This window comes from Heterodontus francisci, chromosome 25 (assembly GCF_036365525.1).
Source record: "Heterodontus francisci isolate sHetFra1 chromosome 25, sHetFra1.hap1, whole genome shotgun sequence".
Classification (NCBI taxonomy): Eukaryota; Metazoa; Chordata; class Chondrichthyes; order Heterodontiformes; family Heterodontidae; genus Heterodontus; species Heterodontus francisci.
This window is the reverse complement of record NC_090395.1, coordinates 54,813,210-54,831,991: the sequence shown is the minus strand read 5'-3', so window position 1 is coordinate 54,831,991 and position 18,782 is coordinate 54,813,210. Positions and strand designations below refer to the sequence as shown.

Genomic DNA, 18,782 nt, shown 5'->3' with positions numbered 1-18,782 from the left:
GCTTCCCGTTCTGAAGAAAACATAAACATTAAAAAATGGGAAGCCAATCAACATCCCCGTTCCGTCAACTAAGCTAAAATGTTGTAAGTTCCAGCATATACTTTACGTAGGAAATCGTATTTTTATTCAGTGCCTTGCTCCATACTCCAGAAGTTAATAAACAGGTAAATATTTAATCGAATGCATCCTGGTGGATCTCTCCAGATAAAAACAGTGATGCGCTGCAGCAGATTGATAATAAGTATACATATATATTATAGCCATCACGAGCATTTCGTGCTAAAATTGGCGTGTCAAAAAGACATAGAACTGATAAAATGCTGAACTTATTTTAACAAAGTTAATAAAATGGTCCATTTATATCAAAAAAGAGAGAAATCCGAATTAAAATGCAAGCAGCAATTCTGCATAGTGCGAGATCATGTAAATTTCAATATTGTTGCAATACCTGCTCGGCCTTCCTCCCACCTCTGAAATCATCATCGTTTTCGTATTTTGGGAAAGGAAATGGGTCTCTGGTTTCAGGCATTTTTCAGCGAGATGGCGGCTGCTGCAGAGTTCTGCGGGGCAAAAGGAAGTCTCCCTGGCTTGCGGCAGTCGCGCTGAGATTTGTTTACAGTCTTACTATCCGTTGCTAGGTTATCATGTTCTAGCATCTCCATGGTTACCACGCTACTTTGTTCTCTTTCCTGCCTCTGGTGAATACTTAGAAGACTTTGTGTACATGTTTTGATAATTTAGAAAAATAAAGGACCCGAAAAGACCACTGGAAAACCATAGGATCATCCAGCGTTGAAGAAAGCCATTGAGCCCAATCGAAGGGCAGGATTTTGTGTGGCTGTTTTGAAGCGATACTGGGGGCATGAGGGCATGGAGAATCGCATTGGAAGCGTCCGTCCAGAAGTCCGATGTCGTGATGGTTCCGGTTTTAGTCAGCGGCGGGAAAGCACCAAGGCGGCTTTCATGGGGAATCTATTTTAACTTGCTGAGCAGATAATTGTAATGCATTTGCATCTAATTCACATTGATTTAATGGTGGGCTTGTGATGTGTTGGATGGCGGGCGGCAATCACGTGCCTTCGGGTTCACAACTGTTACAAGCTGGCGGCACTGAGGGGAGGCTTCAGTGCTGCAATGAGTAGGCAGCCATGAACAGAACTGCATAGGGGAAGGGGTGGAGGGGGGGGGGGGACGGGTGGTGGCGGTGGTGTGGAAGCCATTGTCGGTCTGCAGTGCTGTGCGCTCTTCAAGGGTGGGGTTGGGGTCTGGGGGTCTCTGCACGAGGGGGGGGGGTCATGATCTCAAGGACACTGTAAGGGAGCTCCTTGGTTTTGCATGATTTTATCAGGTGAACAAACAGGGTGAGATGTGCGGTTGCCCATACTGCTGGATGAGAGGGTAGGCCATTAGCGAGGCGGGGCACTGAAGGCCATCGGGGAGTCTGCCAGGAGAAGTTGCAAAAGCTCAGTTCGCAGGTCAGGATCGTTTCTGCATCGACAGTGCTTTGTAAGTCCACTGGGCACCTGGCATGGGTCTCATACACCCTGTATTTTTGGACCCCTATGACGTGATGCAGCATCTCCGACAGAGGGAGGGCCAGGATGCAGCTGTGCCCACCTTTGAAGCTCCACGATGAGAGCAGCAGCAGCCGGACATGCCAAGAAGGGCCCACCTGAGCCAGAGAGTGTACCAGACTCAAATCAGCTACCTCTAAATGTCTGAGTTGCATTGCCAGAGAAGGCTATGCCTCTCCGAGGAGGCAGTCACCAACTTACATGCCCTGTTGAAGTATGATTCTATGATTCTATAAGGCTTTTGGATAGGTATATGGATAAAGGAGAATGATGGGGTATAGATTAAATTGTCCTTGACAGAGGACAAAGGATCGGCACAACATTGTGGGCCGAAGGGCCTGTTCTGTGCTGTATGTTCTATGATTCTATGATTCTATGAGTTGCACCCTATGGGATTTGGGGGTCTCCCTATACCTGTGACCCTGAAGATGACAGTGACACTAAACATTAATGCATCTGGATTATTCCAAGGATCCACTGGAGACATATGTGGGGACAGGAGGCCTCGCTGTATCAAGGAGGTGACCAATGCCCTGTTCAAGAAGGCCGGTGAAGAACCTCCCTGCTCACCAGAAAAGGCTGAGGAACTGGAGGAGGCTCCATATGCCTTGTCCTTCTCTCATCTTGCCACTGTTGCGTCGAGCTCATGGCCAAGGCAATGGTGTGCAGATCTGCACACATTTGTGGGATCTTCCTCTCCATGACGGTCCTCCTCCTCAGAAGTGGACGCCTGTCCCTCTTCTGGCTGTTATTCCTGCGGACACAGACTTGCATGACAGAACACAAATGTGTGGGTTAGTGTGCAGATCTCATTATGCCAACCATACGTATTGTGAGACTCCAGTAATGAACTGCACATTGATGGAAGCGAATCCTCACTTTCTTGTGTGGAGACTCCAATCTTTTCATTGGATATGGTGAGGCTGCCCTGGGTTCCTGCCAATCCTAACTCCTCTTCTTCAGCTGTGGAGAGAGGCCGAAGATGTGGGATTTCTCTACCAGTTCAGGCTGTCTCCCTCCTGTTGTGAGCCCTCTTGTCCTGCAAATGGATGGAAGGAGATAGTCAAAATTTGCAGAGAAATCACCATGACAGTTCTGCTCATGTCAGCCTCTCGCCCCCTAGTGGGGTATCCTAGATAGGTCATGCTGCCGCCTGCTCTCAGGGCAGTTAATGGGGGTGAGCTGTAAAAGAAGGTGACCTGTGGTCGAGATGCAGCCGTGCATCTGTCATGATTAGATTAGATTAGAGATACAGCACTGAAACAGGCCCTTCGGCCCACCGAGTCTGTGCCGACCATCAACCACCCATTTATACTAATCCTACACTAATCCCATATTCCTACCAAACATCCCCACCTGTCCCTATATTTCCCTACCACCTACCTATACTAGTGACAATTTATAATGGCCAATTTACCTACCAACCTGCAAGTCTTTTGGCTTGTGGGAGGAAACCGGAGCACCCGGAGAAAACCCACGCAGACACAGGGAGAACTTGCAAACTCCACACAGGCAGTACCCGGAATCGAACCCGGGTCCCTGCAGCTGTGAGGCTGCAGTGCTAACCACTGCGCCACTGTGCCGCCCATGATGAGGTGAGGCCTGACCCCCTCTGCCAGTGCAGTTATAGTTCCTCCCTCCGCAGGTCCTGCATCCTCCTGCATAGCCACATACTATCCCTAAAAAGGAGAGAGTTATGAAGCAGTTACCTTGGCAGAACGAAGGCGATCTTTGACCCTCTTATGGCACTGGACCCAGTTGCAGTGGGCAACCCCACGGGCTGCTAACCTTTTCAGCTATCTTCATCCTGGCTTACCTGGTCAGGCGGGAGAAGCTCTTCTTGCCATTTCAGGGGAAGAGGACCTCCCGCCATTCCCTTGCAGCCTGGAGGAGAACCTCCAGAGGGGCATCGCTGAACTGTGGGGCCACCCTGTGTCTTGTGCCTGACATGGTCTCTCTTGACTTCCGGAGAGCTTCTGAACTTTGGAGTCCTTGGTCAGTAGCACTGCAGTTCAGCAGCAGAGGGACATCAAGCAGGGGGTCAGAGGTAAAGGCCTGCTACCCAACCCGAACCCGATGGGACCCAATGACATGTGTCGGGTTAAGGTCGGTTGGGTTGCACTTCTGGGTCCTGCATTCGGGCTCAGGTCGAGTCGGACATGCTCTATCACAGGTATGTGTCTCCAATGTTAATTTAATTTTTGGACTAGAAAGGTGGTTTAGTTACAGTTATTTTAAGCTTGTGCAGACCAGCAACAAAGTGAAAAACAGAAGCTAGGTTAACTGATGTTCGGGTCAGGGTCGGGTCGGGTGTGGGAAAAAATGAAAAGACTCGGGCCGGGTCGGGCACAGGCCGGATGTGGTTCTGTCGGGCTCAGGTCGGGGTTTTTTTTACAGACCCAAGCAGGCCCTTAGTCAGAGGCACAGCAGCAGTGACGGCAAAACCCAGTGATGGTTTTACTAAGTTCTGCCCTTAAATGTTTACATGCTATTCTCTCAAGGGATGCAATGGTCTGTGGCTCATTTTTTTTTTATTTCCAAAATATACTTTATTCATAAAATCTGTAAAAAAATACATTACCAAACAGTTTCAAAAAGCACCAAGTCAAAAATTACAAACAGTGCAAAGGAGGTCCGTTTGCTTCAATACAATCATGAGTCGCCTCACAACCCTTCCATTTCGTGTGGAAATTTGTCGTGCCAGATACATTTTTACATTCTACAGCAGACAAAATTTTCCTGATACAGTCCGAGGGGTTTCCCATGGATCCAGCCCCTCAGTTCAGCTTGGTGGGGGGACCTTACACAGTGGTCATTCCCCATTGAGCCTTTGCTGCAGCTGCCCCAAGCTTTAGTGCGTCCCTCAGCACGTCGACCTGGACCTTGGAATGTGCCAGTCTGCAACATTCGGTCGTGGACAACTCTTTGCGCTGTAAGACCAGCAAGTTTCGGGCAGACCAAAGGGCGTCTTTCACCGAATTGATAGTCCTCCAGCAGCAGTTGATGATTGTCTCGGTGTGCATCCCTGGGAACAGCCCGTAGAGCACAGACTCCTGTGTTACCGAGCTGCTTGGGATGAACCTTGACAAAAACCTCTGTGGCTCATCCACTCCTTGGGCTGAATGTTATAAGCCCACCACTGGTTTCGGCAGCAGGCGAAAAAATGGTGGCCCCCCCCATGTGAGCCACACGCCAAAATCACAGCGGCTCATTTAAATAGTCGGGGAGGGCTGCCCCCCCCCCCCCCCACCACCCCAATCACGTGAAGGAGGTGGGCTGTCCATCCCCGGCAATGGCGTCAGCTGCCTGTGCGCAGGTGCTGATGCCATTTTTAAACAGGTGTCAGCCCTACCAGCTAATTTAAATATTTAAAGAAAGATTTAATGAAATTAAATAAATACATCTCTTTTGCCCCTCTCCCACCCTCCCATAACAATTAGATTAATTACTTGCCCTTCACCCCCCAAAACACATACTTTAACATCTGCCTTTCCCCCCCTCAAACTGCACAAACTTTAAACTACAACCCGTCCCACCATCCCCTACACCCATGACGTTCATTTGACCCCGTTCCCCACCTCCCGCATTGATAAACTTACCTCCTCCCCGCTGCCCACCAGTGTTGCACCTCATTTCCCAGGATGGGGATCCAAAGGTGCGGAAGTGCCAGCCGCTGGGCCAAAGATTGCAGCGGGACATCAGGAGGTGACTAAGTTTATTTAAATTAATTATTTTAATTGATTTAAATATTTAAATTATGGTCCCGTTGCCCAGCCGTTGGGCGGGGGGGGGGCGCTGCCACAGTGCCTCGCCGCCACCAGGAGGATCGGGCAGGGCCCTGCTGGCATCAAGGTCCATGGCGGGCCTCATCTGGGGCCACCTTCAGGCCCCCCCTACCGTGGATCACGACGTCGAGGGATCCTTAAAATCCAGCCCCTTGTAGCAAAACATTTATTGCTCTCAACAACGAACAATTATTGGGGGCTAAATAAATAGTCATGTGGACAAATGTGGATTAATTAAGGAAAGCCAATACGGATTTGTTAAGGGCAAATTATGTTTAACTAACTTGTTTGAGTTTTCTGCTGAGGTAACAGAAAGGGTTGATGAGGGTAATGCAGTTGATGTGGTGTACATGGACTTCCAAAAGGCATTTGATAAAGTTTGTCAGATAAGTTAGAGCCCATGGAATAAATGGGACAGTAGCAGCATGGATATGAAATTGGCTAAGTGACAGTAAACATAGTAGTTCTGACCAGACTGGCGTGGTCTCTAGTGGGATTCCCCAGGGGTTGGTGTTGGGACCCCTGCTTTTCTTGATATATATTGATAACTTAAACTTGGGTGTACAGGGCACAATTTAAAAATTTGCAGATGGCACAAAACTTGAAAGTATTGTGAACTGTGTGGAGGATAGTGGCAGATGAAATTTAATGCAGAAAAGTGTGAAATGATTCATTTTGGTAGAACAAACAAGGAGAGGCAATATAAATTAAATTGTACAATTATAAAAGGGTGCAGGAGATGAGGGGACCTGCAGGTATATGGGCACAAATCATTGAAGGTTGCAGGGCAGGTTGAGAAAGTGGTTATTAAAGCAGATGGGATCCTGGACTTTATTAATAGTGGCATAGACTACAAAAAGAAGGAAGTTATGATAAAACTGTATAAAACACATGTTCGCCCTCAACTGGAGTATTGTGTCCAGTTCTGGGCACCACACTTTAGGAAAGATATGAAGGCAGTAGAGGGGATGCAGAAAAAAAATCCTAAGTATGGTTCCAGGGATGAGGAACTTCAGTTACGTGGATAGGTTGGAGAAGCTGGGTCTGTTCTCCTTGGAGAAGAGAAGATTAAGAGTAATTTGATAGAGGTGTTCAAAATCTTGAAGGGTCTGGACAGAGTAGATAGGGAGAAATTGTCACATTGGCCGAAGGATCCAGAACCAGAGGGCACTGATTTCAGGTGATTGGCTAAAGAAGCAACAGTGACATGAGGAAAAACTTTCTTTATGCCACGAGTGGTTAGGATCTAGAATGCACTGCCTGAGAGTGCGGTGGAGGCAGATTTAATCGAGGCCTTCAAAGGAGAACTGGATAATGATCGGAAGAGAAAAAATTTTCAGGGCTATGGGGAAAATGCAGGGGCGTGGGACTAGGTGAGTCGCTCTTGCAGAGCCTACCACACCAGGTGTCCTTACTAGTCCCAGTCCTTGGGCATGTTCCTGCATACCCATAGTATACACAAGCTGTTTCACATTCGTTGGGCTCAGAAATCCCTCCTGGTTACTCATGGGGGTTTTGTTCCACTGGGGTGACATTGGAGCGGGGTGGGGGGTGCGGTCTTGTAGGTTTGGGCTGTCCTCTGCTGGTGGTGTCTTTCCCCTCTGCCCCTCTTTGAAGACATCACTGCTCCCGGCTTCCCGGAGCTGGAGTGCACCAGACACTTCGCTGCTGTCGGTCTCCCGGAGCTGGGTGCGAAAAGCATCTCGCTGGGTTCAGCACTTTGGGGTTGGGGCGCACAGGGCCCATCACAGCTTCTAGTGCCCGGGGGCTGGCTTTTCTAGCTCATTTGAGTTCTGCCGCTTCTTTTGCAGGTGCTGCCTTTCCGGCCTTTCCTCTTCCAATGAGGAGGAGCTGCTGTAGTCTGTCTCAGTCGGTAGCCTCCTCTTGCCACTGGTTTGGGTGGTGACCTGTTCGTTTTTTGGAGGCTTCTTCCTTGTGGTTTTCCTTTTTACCACTTGCCACTGACCAGTTTGTCCACCTGCTGCCTCCTCCTCCATTGATTCTGCCTGTAGAGGAGGGGTTTCCGAGCATAGGGTAGGTGTTGGGTCACTGGTTGCAGCTGCCTCCCCGTTTTTCTCCTTCGCAGATAGACTTTCCTCGCTGCAGGGAGGGTTGCTTGTCTCCTTCCCAGCACCAAACACATTCACTGTTCCTTCTTCCGGCCTTTCCTTGGTCCTTGCTGCCTGTGCATAACTGAGGCAGCGTTTGGGGCAGGTTTTGTACAGGTGGCCTGCCTCACCGCACAGGTTGCAGCACTTAGTCTGTTTACAGTCCTTGGTCTGATGGCCTTCCTTCTTGCAGTTCTTGCAGAAGGGCCTGTTTCAGTGCTGTATCTCTAAAATAAAATAAAAATAAGATGACTGTGTTGCAGTTGGCCGCCATATGACCAGATTTGCCGCAGGTACGATAAACTCTGGGCTGCCCCGCATAGACTAAGAAGCCTCGACTTCCTCTAATAGCGAAACTGGAAGGGGGATGAATGACGGCTCCGTTGGCATCGGCCTTCAAGATCACCTTGACCTGCTGCTTGCTGGTCCAAATCCCAAACAAGTCTTTGACATCAGTACTGCTGCCAGCCACCTCGACATACCTGGCGAGGAAGGTGACTACATCCATGACAGGAACATGGGGGTTGTAGAGGTGGATTGTCACCAACATTGCAACGGCAGTGTGAACAGTGGCTCCACTGTGAGGATCAACAGCGGCGCCTGGTTTCCCTTCTCCTTGAACACCTTCAGGAACTTGATGCATCCCGCCACATTCTTGAACATCATGTTGAAATATCCACTGCTGGGGAAGTCCTGCAGGCAGAAGATATCTGCAGCTTGGAATTCACAGCAATCAATATGGATTTTCTTAATGAAGAAGGTATGGTCAGCAGGTGCACCTCCTTCATTATCCTTTGCCACCGCCTGAACGGTGTTACGCACTCCCTGGCCTGAAGCTCTAGAATTGGTTACAGCCATTTTACTCAAAACCTACCTGGAACAGGATCAAAGGCCACCGATCATGGTCTCTCCCCTACCAGGTAAGTCCCTCCCACTTATTATTTTCCCCAAAAATATACTTTAGTCATAAAAATCTGTAAAAAAAAAACATTACAAAACAGGAGCGGCACAGTGCCGCAGTGGTTGGCACCGCAGCCTCACAGCTCCAGCGACCCGGGTTCAGTTTCTGGGTACTGCCTGTGCGGAGTTTGCAAGTTCTCCCTGTGTCTGCTTGGGTATCCGCCGGGTTTCCTCCCACCTCCAAAGACTTGCAGGTTGATAGGTAAATTGACCATTGTAAATTGCCGGTAGTGTAGGTCGGTGGTAGGAGAATGGTGGGGATGTGATAGAGAATATGGGGTTAATGTAGGATTAATATAAATGGGTGGTTGTTGATCGGCACAGACTCGGTGGGCCGAAGGGCCTGTTTCAGTGCTGTATCTCTAAATAAATAAAAAATAAATAAATAAAAAGTTCAAAACAGTACCCAGTTGACATTCCAAAATGAAATCAGTTTTCTTCAATACAGGAGTGAGTTGCCTCACAACCCTTCCATTCCATTTTACATGCCATGTACATTTTACAGCAAACTCATATTTGGTGTATACAGCCCATGGAGTTTCCCATGTGTCCAGCCCCTCAGTTCACTATGGCGGGAGGACCTTACACAGTGGTCTTTCCCCATTGAGCCTTTGCAGCGGCTGCCCCAAACTTTAGTGCATCCCTCAGCATGTAGTCCTGGACCTTGGAATGTGCCAGTCTGCAACATTCGGTCGTGGACAACTCTTTGCACTGGAAGACCAGCAAGTTTCGGGCAGATCAAAGACAGTCTTTCACCGAATTGATGGTCCTCCAGAAGCGGTTGATGTTTATCTCGGTGTGCGACCCTAGGAACAGCCCGTAGAGCACAGAGTCCTGTGCTACAGAGCTGCTTGGGATGAACCTTGACAAAAACCACTGCATCCCTTGTCCCTCCCACTTACTATTGTAATGTAGAAAATATAACAACAGATTTGTCCAGGGCAAAGTCCTACAGACAGCATTGAAATAATGACCAGATAATTTCTTTTTAGTGATGTTGGTTGAAAGATATATATTGGCTCGGACACGGGAGAGAACACACCTCCTTTTCTTTGAAATAGTGCTAAGGCATTAATGTTCCCGCCAAGCTGCGCAGATGCACAGCTGCACAGCAGCTTGGAAGGTGCAGCACAGGACTTTATTCATGCAAAATAATGCGTGTGCACAGCTCTGCTAAAAAAAATTTAAATGAACCATACATTGAAAAAATGGGCCACGCACAACAACAAAATTTTAAAGGAAACATTGCACAGGATCCTTTACATTTACCTAAGAGGGCCTCAGTTTAGCATCTCATCTGAAAGGCAGCACCTCTGACAGTGCAGCATTCCCTGAGTACTGCACTGAAGTGTCACCCTAGATTATTTGCTCAAGCATCCGGAATGCGACTTGTACCTGCAACTTTCTGACTGAATGAAATGATGTGTGTAAGACAGAAGCTTCATGGATTGAGTGAGTGAACTTTTACATTGAGGTAATTAACTTTAAACAAGTATAGATTCAGCGTGCCAGGATGGTGTCTAGGAGTTGTGGACTGGTGTAGAGTAATTGGAAAGACTGTCATACTGCTGAAGGAAATGCATGAGGAAACAAACATCCCACAAATACACAGCAGGTTTGTAAGTATCTGAAACAATACTTAAGTTAATATTTCAGCAGAACAGAGAGCCACTTTAATGAATGTATCCGAGCTGTAAATGTTAACCTATCTGTCTTTCAGGCAGAGATTGACATGCTTCATTTCCAGCATTTACAACAGTCACTTCAGATTTCTAGAATTTGCAGAATTCACGGTTTTCCCATAAACTAATATATTAGTTATCAAGCTGGGGTTTGAGAATCTTCCAGGATCTGACATTGTTATATCTTTGAAAACAGTGGGCAGAAATTTTCCCACAGGCTTCGGACCCTAATGTCAGGACCAAATGGGAGTCCTAAGCCCGCACATGCTGGGACGAGACAGGCAGAGGGATATTCCTGGATGTGGCCTTCGCTGAGCTCACCACGCCCAATTAAGGGTGGTGGGCGGGCCCCCAATATTGTCAGCCCAATCAGAGGGCCAGCAACTCTGGAGCGTCGGCAGCTCCACCAGGAGAAGTGGGTGCTGTTGAGGTAGATAGGAGACCAAGAGGGCATTTCAAAATGAAGGTGCCTTTGGAAGCACATAAATAATTAAATTATTTAGAGGGGCCATCCAGCGGCAGCGTTTTGGCCGCATGTGCGACCATTTCTGCCAACTGCCCCCTCTTTGGATGATGGAACCTTTAGCTTCAATGGCCCCCCACCCCAGACTGCTGCAGGGAGGCCGCCTACATAAAGCTGGTGGCCTCCGCAAGCGCCACTGAGCACTGCTCCGCCACTGGAAAAATGCCAGTGAGTGCTCTAAATGGCTGCTAACTGGGGCCTTAAAATATGCAGATTGGCTGCCCGCCTCCATTGAACGGGCAGCTGATCCACCTGCAGCAGAATGCATCGAGGACCTGTCCTGCAGCGGCTCCCTGCTATTTTCTTGGACACCACCCCCCAACCATCTCCTAGCCTCTCACCCCAGGGCCAGGAAAATTCAGCCCACTATCTCAAGAATTCTGTATTACATATTTTCTACATTTTCTTCTCTTCTGAGCATATTATTTCTTTCCTTATATGCTAAAAAAAAATGCCTACAATAATGATACTGTTTCCTTTGTATGGTGAAATTTGCAGCTCAGATTTTACAACAGAGGGTTCCTGAATGTGCCAATTTTGCACAGGGTCCCCTACACAGAAACATTTGCAAACTACTGGCTTAATACCTGTTCCATCAACTCAGTTACAGAAAGTATGTTTCAAAGATCTATATCAGTGCCATTTGGAAGTTAACATGAATTTAGTTCTTAATGGGTTAATACTAACTAGTTTATTTTTGTGTTGATACATACCAGCTAATATGAACCATGGCCTTGTGATAGCATTGAGTAAGTTGTTGCATGTGCAAATATCTAAGCAGATCTGTAGGTGGAAATCTCTTGCTGTTACACCTGCCATTATTCACATCAAAAAACCCTGTAAATAAAAAATATAGACAGAGCAACTTTCTAGCTTTCAAAACTAACCTACTTTATGTGACTACATTATATTACTTGATGCACTGCATGCATGTTAATTGAAGGTAAAAAAAAGTGCTAAAATATTGAATGCATATAGAAATGCCTTGAATTACAGTTTGAGTCATTCAATAGAGGAACCTGTAAGATCATTACTTAAGCTGAATTAAATGCAATTACATAGAATTTAGAGCACAGTTCAATCCAACTGATGTGTGCTGCTGTTTATGCTCCACACATGCCTCCTCCCACACCATGCCATTTAACCTTAACTACATATCCTTCTGTCAGTTTCTCCTTCGTATAATTACTGAGCTTCCCCTTAAAGGCATCTATGCTATTCACCTCAACTCTTCAGTGTTCCACATGTAAGTTCCACATTCTAATCACTCTCTGGATATAGAAGTTTCTTCTGAATTCTTTATTGGATTTATTAGTGACTATCATATAATTATGGCCCATTGTTTTGGAATATAATAATATGCCTGATTACTTACAAAAGCATATTTGATGTATCGATGATATTAGGAAGTCATAGGTTTTCATGTGATAACATGGGTTTTTAAGAAACCATCTTACCACCAACTTTATGGAGGTTGCCTCCCTGCAGCAGTCTGGGGTGGGGGGCCATTGGAGTTGAGGCTTCATCTCCCAAAGAGGGGACAGTTGGCAGAAATGGTCGCATACGCGACCCAAACGCTGCGACCGGAAGCGGCGCACGGAGGGGAGACTTTGCCTGAATCAGACAGAGTCAGAGTGTGAAGGTGGGAATTTGGTGCACTTGACAAGTTCTGGTAAGTTTTTCTCAAGTTCAACTTAGATTAAGAGTCAAGCTTTGACATAGAACTTTCAAACTTCAAGTTAATTAAATTGCCTTGTTAAACCAACAGCTGCCTGGTAGTGGATGTTACCTGTCAATCAGCTGAAAATAGTTTGTTCAATAGCTGTTAATTACTGTAGCAGCTAGTAACTCATCAGAGGCTCTATAAAAGCAGTTAGATTGGCAGGGTGCATGGAGAGAAGACTTTGCTTGAGTGTGAGAGGCCCTTTTCAGCCTTCAGTAGCTATAGATGTAAGCTGCTCCTGAGAAATACAGGGCAATTGTAAGACTGTGATATCACAGGAAAGCTGTACGGTAATTTGTTTGTGAGTAAGTGCTGTTAGGGAGTATCTGTAAATAGCTATATTAGTGTTCTGTTGTTTAGGTCTGTGTTAATAGCTGGAAATTAAAAATGTGCAATAAAAAATTAAAATCTAAGTAGCTACCTTTCTAATTAATCAAGCTATACAAGCAGGAGGGAAGTAAGCTGAATCTACTGTTTTGTTTCCTTATTATTGGTAAGATTTATTGTATTACTAAAGTTTAAATTAGTACAGTAATTGCTGGTGAAGAGAGTCATTAATTAAAAAAAAAAGTTACTTAAAACACAAATCAGGATAGCAGGGCAGGTGATGTGTTACAGCTGCAGTATGTAGGAGCTCATGGACATCAATGTGATCTACAACTATGTCTGTGGCTCAAAGAGCTTTGGCTCAGTAGGTGAGCTGGAGGCTGAGCTACAGAAACTGAGATTCATCAGGGAGGGTGAAAGTTACCTGGACACTTTGTTCCAGAAGGTAGTCACACTCCAATGGATAGAATCTTCTGATTTGGTCAATGGTCAGGGACAGTGGTGTGTGACTGAGAGTGAGGCAGGTAAGGGGATTGAGAAGTGGAGGAGCCTCAGCCTTTGCTATTATTCAATGGGTTTGAGGTCCTTTCAACTTGTACTGATGGATGTGCAAACTGACTATAGTCCAGGAACCCATTAAAGTAGGTGGCGTAAATAGGAATGTAGTGATAATAGGAGATAGTATAGTCGGGGGAACAGATAGGGCTGTCTGTGGCCAACAGTGAGTCTAGAAGGCTGTTGTGTGCCAGGGTTGGGATGTATGCTTGGGGCTGGAAAGGAACTTTCAGTGGGTGGGGGGGAAGGATTCCATTGTTGTGGTCCATGTAGGTACCAGTGACATTGATAGGACTAGGAAAGTGGCTCTGAAGAGGGATATGAGCAGCTAGGAGCTAAATTAAAAAGCAGAACCTCATGGCTAATAATCTCTGGATTATTACCTGAGCCACAAGCAAATTGGCATACAGTAGATAAGATTAGAGGTGAATACATAGTTCAAAAACTAGTGTGGTAGAAATGGGTTTTGATTTCGTGGGGCACTGGCACCAGTACTGGGGAAAGTGGGAGCTGTACTGTTGGAATGGTCTTCACCTGAACTGTGGCGAGTCAAATAACTAGGGTGGTAGAGAGGGCTTTAAACTAAGTTGTTGGGGGGGAAGGGATCATGTGAGGGGAGTTATGGTAAATCAATGGGAAACAACAAGGTAATAGAGCAGGGTTGTGATTTGGATAATAATAACCAGAGTGTGGCAGGAATCATAGAACCATAGAAAAGTTATGGCACAGAGACTTCAGCCCATCTTGTCTGTGCCAGCTGATAAAACTGTCAATCACCCAACCAAGGGACAGTGTACAAATGTAAGGCTGTGCCAGCAGATAAGGCCAAAGATTGCAGAAATGGTAAAAAGACAGTTCAAGTCTTTGTATTTGAATGCATACAGCATTGTAACAAAATGGATGAATTGTTAGTACAGATAGAAATCAATATGTATGACCTGATAGCCTTTACAGAGGCATAGTTGCAGGGTGAACAAGGCTGGGACCTGAATATTGAAGGGAATTTGACATTTTGAAAAGACAGGAAGCTAGGAAAAGGTGGTGTGGTAGCTTTGTTAATTAAGGATGCCATTAGTGTTGTAGTGAGAGATGACCTTCTCTTGGAAGAGCAAGATGTATCATCAGTTTGGGTAGAGGTAAGAAATAGGAAAAGTAAGAAGGCATTGGTGAGAATAGTTTATATGCCCCCTACCAGTTGCTACACTGTAGGACATAGTTTACAGGAAGAAATAAGTGGGGCATGTAAGAAAGGTACCACAATAGTCATGGGTGCCTTTAATCCACATGTAGATTGGGTGAACTAAATTGTCAAAGGTAGCATGGAAAATTAGGTCATAAAGTGTATTCAGGACAATTTCTTCGAGCAGTACATTCTAGAGCCAATGAGGGGGGAGGCTATTCTGGACCTGGTAATCCTGTCTCATTGCACATTAATCAGTTCTTTCTTTTGGGCCTCCTTATCTCGAGAGACAATGGATAAGTGCCTGGAGGTGGTCAGTGGTTTGTGAAGCAGTGCCTGGAGTGTCTATAAAAACCAATTCTAGAGTGACAGACTCTTCCACAGGTGCTGCAGAGAAATTTGTTTGTCGGGGCTGTTGCACAGTTGGCTCTCCCCTTGTGCCTCTGTCTTTTTTCCTGCCAACTACTAAGTCTCTTTGACTCGCCACATTTTAGCACTGTCTTTATGGCTGCCCGCCAGCTCTGGCGAACGCTGGCAACTGACTCCCACGACTTGTGATCAATGTCACAGGATTTCATGTCGCGTTTGCAGACGTCTTTCAAGCGGAGACGTGGACGGCCGGTGGGTCTGATACCAGTGGTGAGCTCGCTGTACAATGTGTCTTTGGGGATCCTGCCATCTTCCATGCGGCTCACATGGCCAAGCCATCTCAAGCACCGCTGACTCAGTAGTGTGTACAAGCTGGTTCAAACAGTAACCTCCTGGTAAAGGAGTCTCGAGGCAACAGTGATCATAACATGAAAGAATTTCATTTTAAGTTTAAAAGGGAGAAGTGCAGGTTTAAGACTAGTGTTTTAAATCTAAATAAAGGTAATTACAAGGGTAGTAAGGCAGAGCTAGCTAAAGTGAACTGGGAAACTAGGTTAAAAGGTAGGACAGTAGAGATGCAGTGGCAGACTTTTAAGGAGATATTTAATAACACTCAGCAAAAATTTATCCCAGTGAGGGGGGAAAAAAGATTCTTTGAGAAGGATGCATCAGCTGTGGCTAAATAAGGAAGCTAAGATTAGTATCCGATTAGCAGAAAATACAAAGATTAGTGGTAGGTTGGAAAATTGGACAGATTTGAAGCAAAGGATGATGGGGGGGAGAAAATGAGGGAGAAAGTAGAGGTGAGCGAAAACTAGCTAGTAATATGAAAACTAATAGCAAGAGTTTCTACAAGGATTTAGATAGGAAAAGAGTAACTAAAGCTGGAGTGGGTCCTCTAGAGATTGAGTCTGGGGAATTGATAATGGAAAACAAAGAACTGGCAGAGGCATTGAACAGGTATTTTGTCTGTTTTCACTATAGAAGACTTTGAAAACCTGCCAAAGATACTTGAAAATCAAGAGGTGAAAGGGGGGAGACATTTAAAACAATCTCCATCACCAGGGAAAAGGTGCTGGGTAAACTGTTAGACTGAAAGGCTGACAAGTCCCTCGGACCAGATGGCCTGCACCTTTGCGTCTGAAGCAGTGGTGCAGAGACAGTAGAAGTTTTGGTTATAATCTTCCAAAATTTCTTAGATTCTGGAAAGGTCCCAGCTGGTTGGAAAATAACAAATGTAACACCTTTATTGAAGAAAGTAGGAAACTATAAGCCAGTAAGCCTAACATCTTTCATGGGGCAATTATTAGAATCCCTTATTAAGGAAGCCATAGCAGGACACTTAGGAAATCATAATGGGATCAGACAGAGTTAATATGGTTTTGTGAAAGGGAAATCCTGTTTAGCTAATTTATTAGACTTCTTCAAGGAAGTAATAAGCAAGATAGATAAAGGAGAATCTCTAGATATGGTGTACTTAGATTTCCTAAAGTCATTTGATAAGGTGCCACATCAAAGTTACTACACAAGATAAGAGCAAATTGTGTAGGGGTAACATATTAGCATGGATGAAGGACTGGTTAGCTGGCAAGAAGTAGAGTAGGGATAAATGGGTCATTTTCAGGTTGGCCACAGGGCTCAGTGCTGGGGCCTCAACTATTTATAATTTGTATCAATGACTTGGATGAAGGGACTGAACGTATGGTAGCTAAATTTGCAGATGACTCCAAGATAGGAACGAAAGTAAGTTCTCAAGAAGAGGTTAAGAGTCTACTAAAGGATATAGATGGGTGAAGTGAGTAGGCAAAAATTTAGCAGATAGCGTATAATGTGGGAGAATGTGAACTTTCCTCTTTGGCAATAAGAATAGAAAATCTATAATATTTAAATGGAGAGATTGCAGAACTAGGTGGTACAGAGGGATCTGGGTGTCCTGGCACATGAATCTCAAAGTTAATGTGCAGGTACAGCAAGTGATTAGGAAGGCAAATGGAATGTTGGCATTTATTGCAAGGGGAATAGAGTATAAAACTAGGAAAGTTTTACTGCAGTTGTACAGGACTTTAGTGAGATCACATCTGGTGTACTGTTTTCTTTTTTGAAAAATGATACAATTGTATTAGTTCAGAGACGGTTCACTCCACTGATTCCAGGGATGAAGGGCTTATCTTATGAAGTAAGGTTGATCAGATTTGGCCTATATCCATTGAAGTTTAGAAGAATGAGAAGTCATCTTGAACATACAAGATCCTGAGTGTATTCGATAGAGTCGATACCAGGAAGATTTTCCTCTTTTGTAGGGGGAAACTAGAACTAAAGGACACCATTTAATAATAAGAGGTCTCCACTTTTAAGATAGATGAAGAGCATTTTTTTCTCAAAGGTTTAGTCTGTGGAATTCTCTTCCCTAGAAAGCAATGGAAATCGCTGAATTTATTCAAGGCTGAGTTAGATTTTTGTTAGTGGAGTCAAGGGTTATGGGAAGCAGACAGGCAAGTGGAGTTGAGACCACAACCAGATCAACCATGATCTTGAATGTCAGAGCAGGCTCAAAGGTGGAATGGCCTACTCCTGCTCCCAAGTGCTATGTTCCTAAATCTTGAAGCAGTTTTGGAATATTAATTTTCATCACTGAGGAATGTCAGCTTTCAGCTTCTAACATTTTTTGTTTTGTTCACTTTCACTTCAATCGTTTTGGTATGGTTTTACCCAACAACTTTGCAATTTAACATTTCAATGATATCTAGAGATTCTTCACAGAAGTACTGAGTTACAACAATGAACAAACATCTGATTAGATCTAAAATATCAATTCACTTGAACTTTGGGTGAATCAACAAAAACTCGCATCTACATGTTTAACCACGCAGTGTTGAATTAATAATTTTGCAGTATATAACTCCTAACTATTGTGTTCCTGCTATGTTTTGACTCCTTGTGATATTGGTGAATAAAGCACCATCCAGTCTGGCACGAAGCTATACAGAACACAGTTTCTAGATTTGATTTGTGGACTGTGCTGAGTTAATTAATTAATCTCAGCTGAGCCAACAGTACAGATGTTAATTTTGGCCTCTGCAACCCTTGGCTAGAATAGGGAAAATTCACTGAGGATTCTGAAACAAAAACTGTAAATGCTGGAAATAACCTCCAGCAGGTCAGACAGCATTTGTGGATAGAAAAGCAGAATTACATTTTTGGGTCGATTTACTTTTCATCGGTTCAAAGTTCTGATCCTGATTGCTATCTAGTCAATGTAGCTGGGAGTTTTTTTTTATTCATTCATGGGATGTGGGCATCGCTGCCTAGGCCAGCATTTATTACTCATCCCTAATTCACCTTGAAGGTGGTGGTGAGCAGCTATCTTGAACTGCTGCCATCCTTGGGGTGTAGGTACACCCACAGTGCTGTTAGGAAGGGAGTTCCAGGCATTTGACCCAGCGACAGTGAAGGCATGGTGATCTCGTTCAAAGTCAGGATGGTGTTAGTTTACATGGGATGTCAGGTGAGGATCGGCTCGGGCATAGCTGTGATATCCGAGGTACTGAATAGCTTTGAGCCTAAATGTCATGAATAAATAGTTACTTCACATGAGAAAAGGAGAGGTGGAAGATAAGACTGTCTGGAAATATCACCGATTTCAGCCACTTGATTTGGAGCTTACAGGCCATTGACTAAGTTCTTTTACAGACCCTAATTTTAAACTTTTTTTTTGTTCTTTTTAATTGGATATAAAGACCAATCAGCATGTTTACAAGCTTATTAAGAAACATACTGATATATTGGCCAGAGGAACATGATCTTTGGTGAATTCAATATAGAAGCCACCCTGATTCAAGACTTGTCTTCATATAAATTTCATTTATTACACCTGCTACAACCTGCATTACAACAAGAGATGTATATTGCCAATAGTAGATGATAAACAAAGGAAAATTGCTTTTATTCAGGCTTTCTTCTCCATCAGAAGTTACTACCATGTGTGGCATTCACTTT

General features: G+C 45.0%; 1 protein-coding gene across 1 annotated transcript in view; it reads right to left on the bottom strand.

The window, feature by feature from the left end:
• Positions 1-573, bottom strand: part of cfap276 (cilia and flagella associated protein 276) — a 52,214-nt gene extending 51,641 nt beyond the window's left edge. Inside the window, exon 1 of the mRNA XM_068057701.1 lies at positions 449-573. Within this exon, the coding sequence (XP_067913802.1) occupies positions 449-529 (81 nt within the window). The 5' untranslated portion in view covers positions 530-573. The remainder of the gene's footprint in view (positions 1-448) is intronic.
• Between the last annotated feature and the right edge of the window lie 18,209 nt (positions 574-18,782).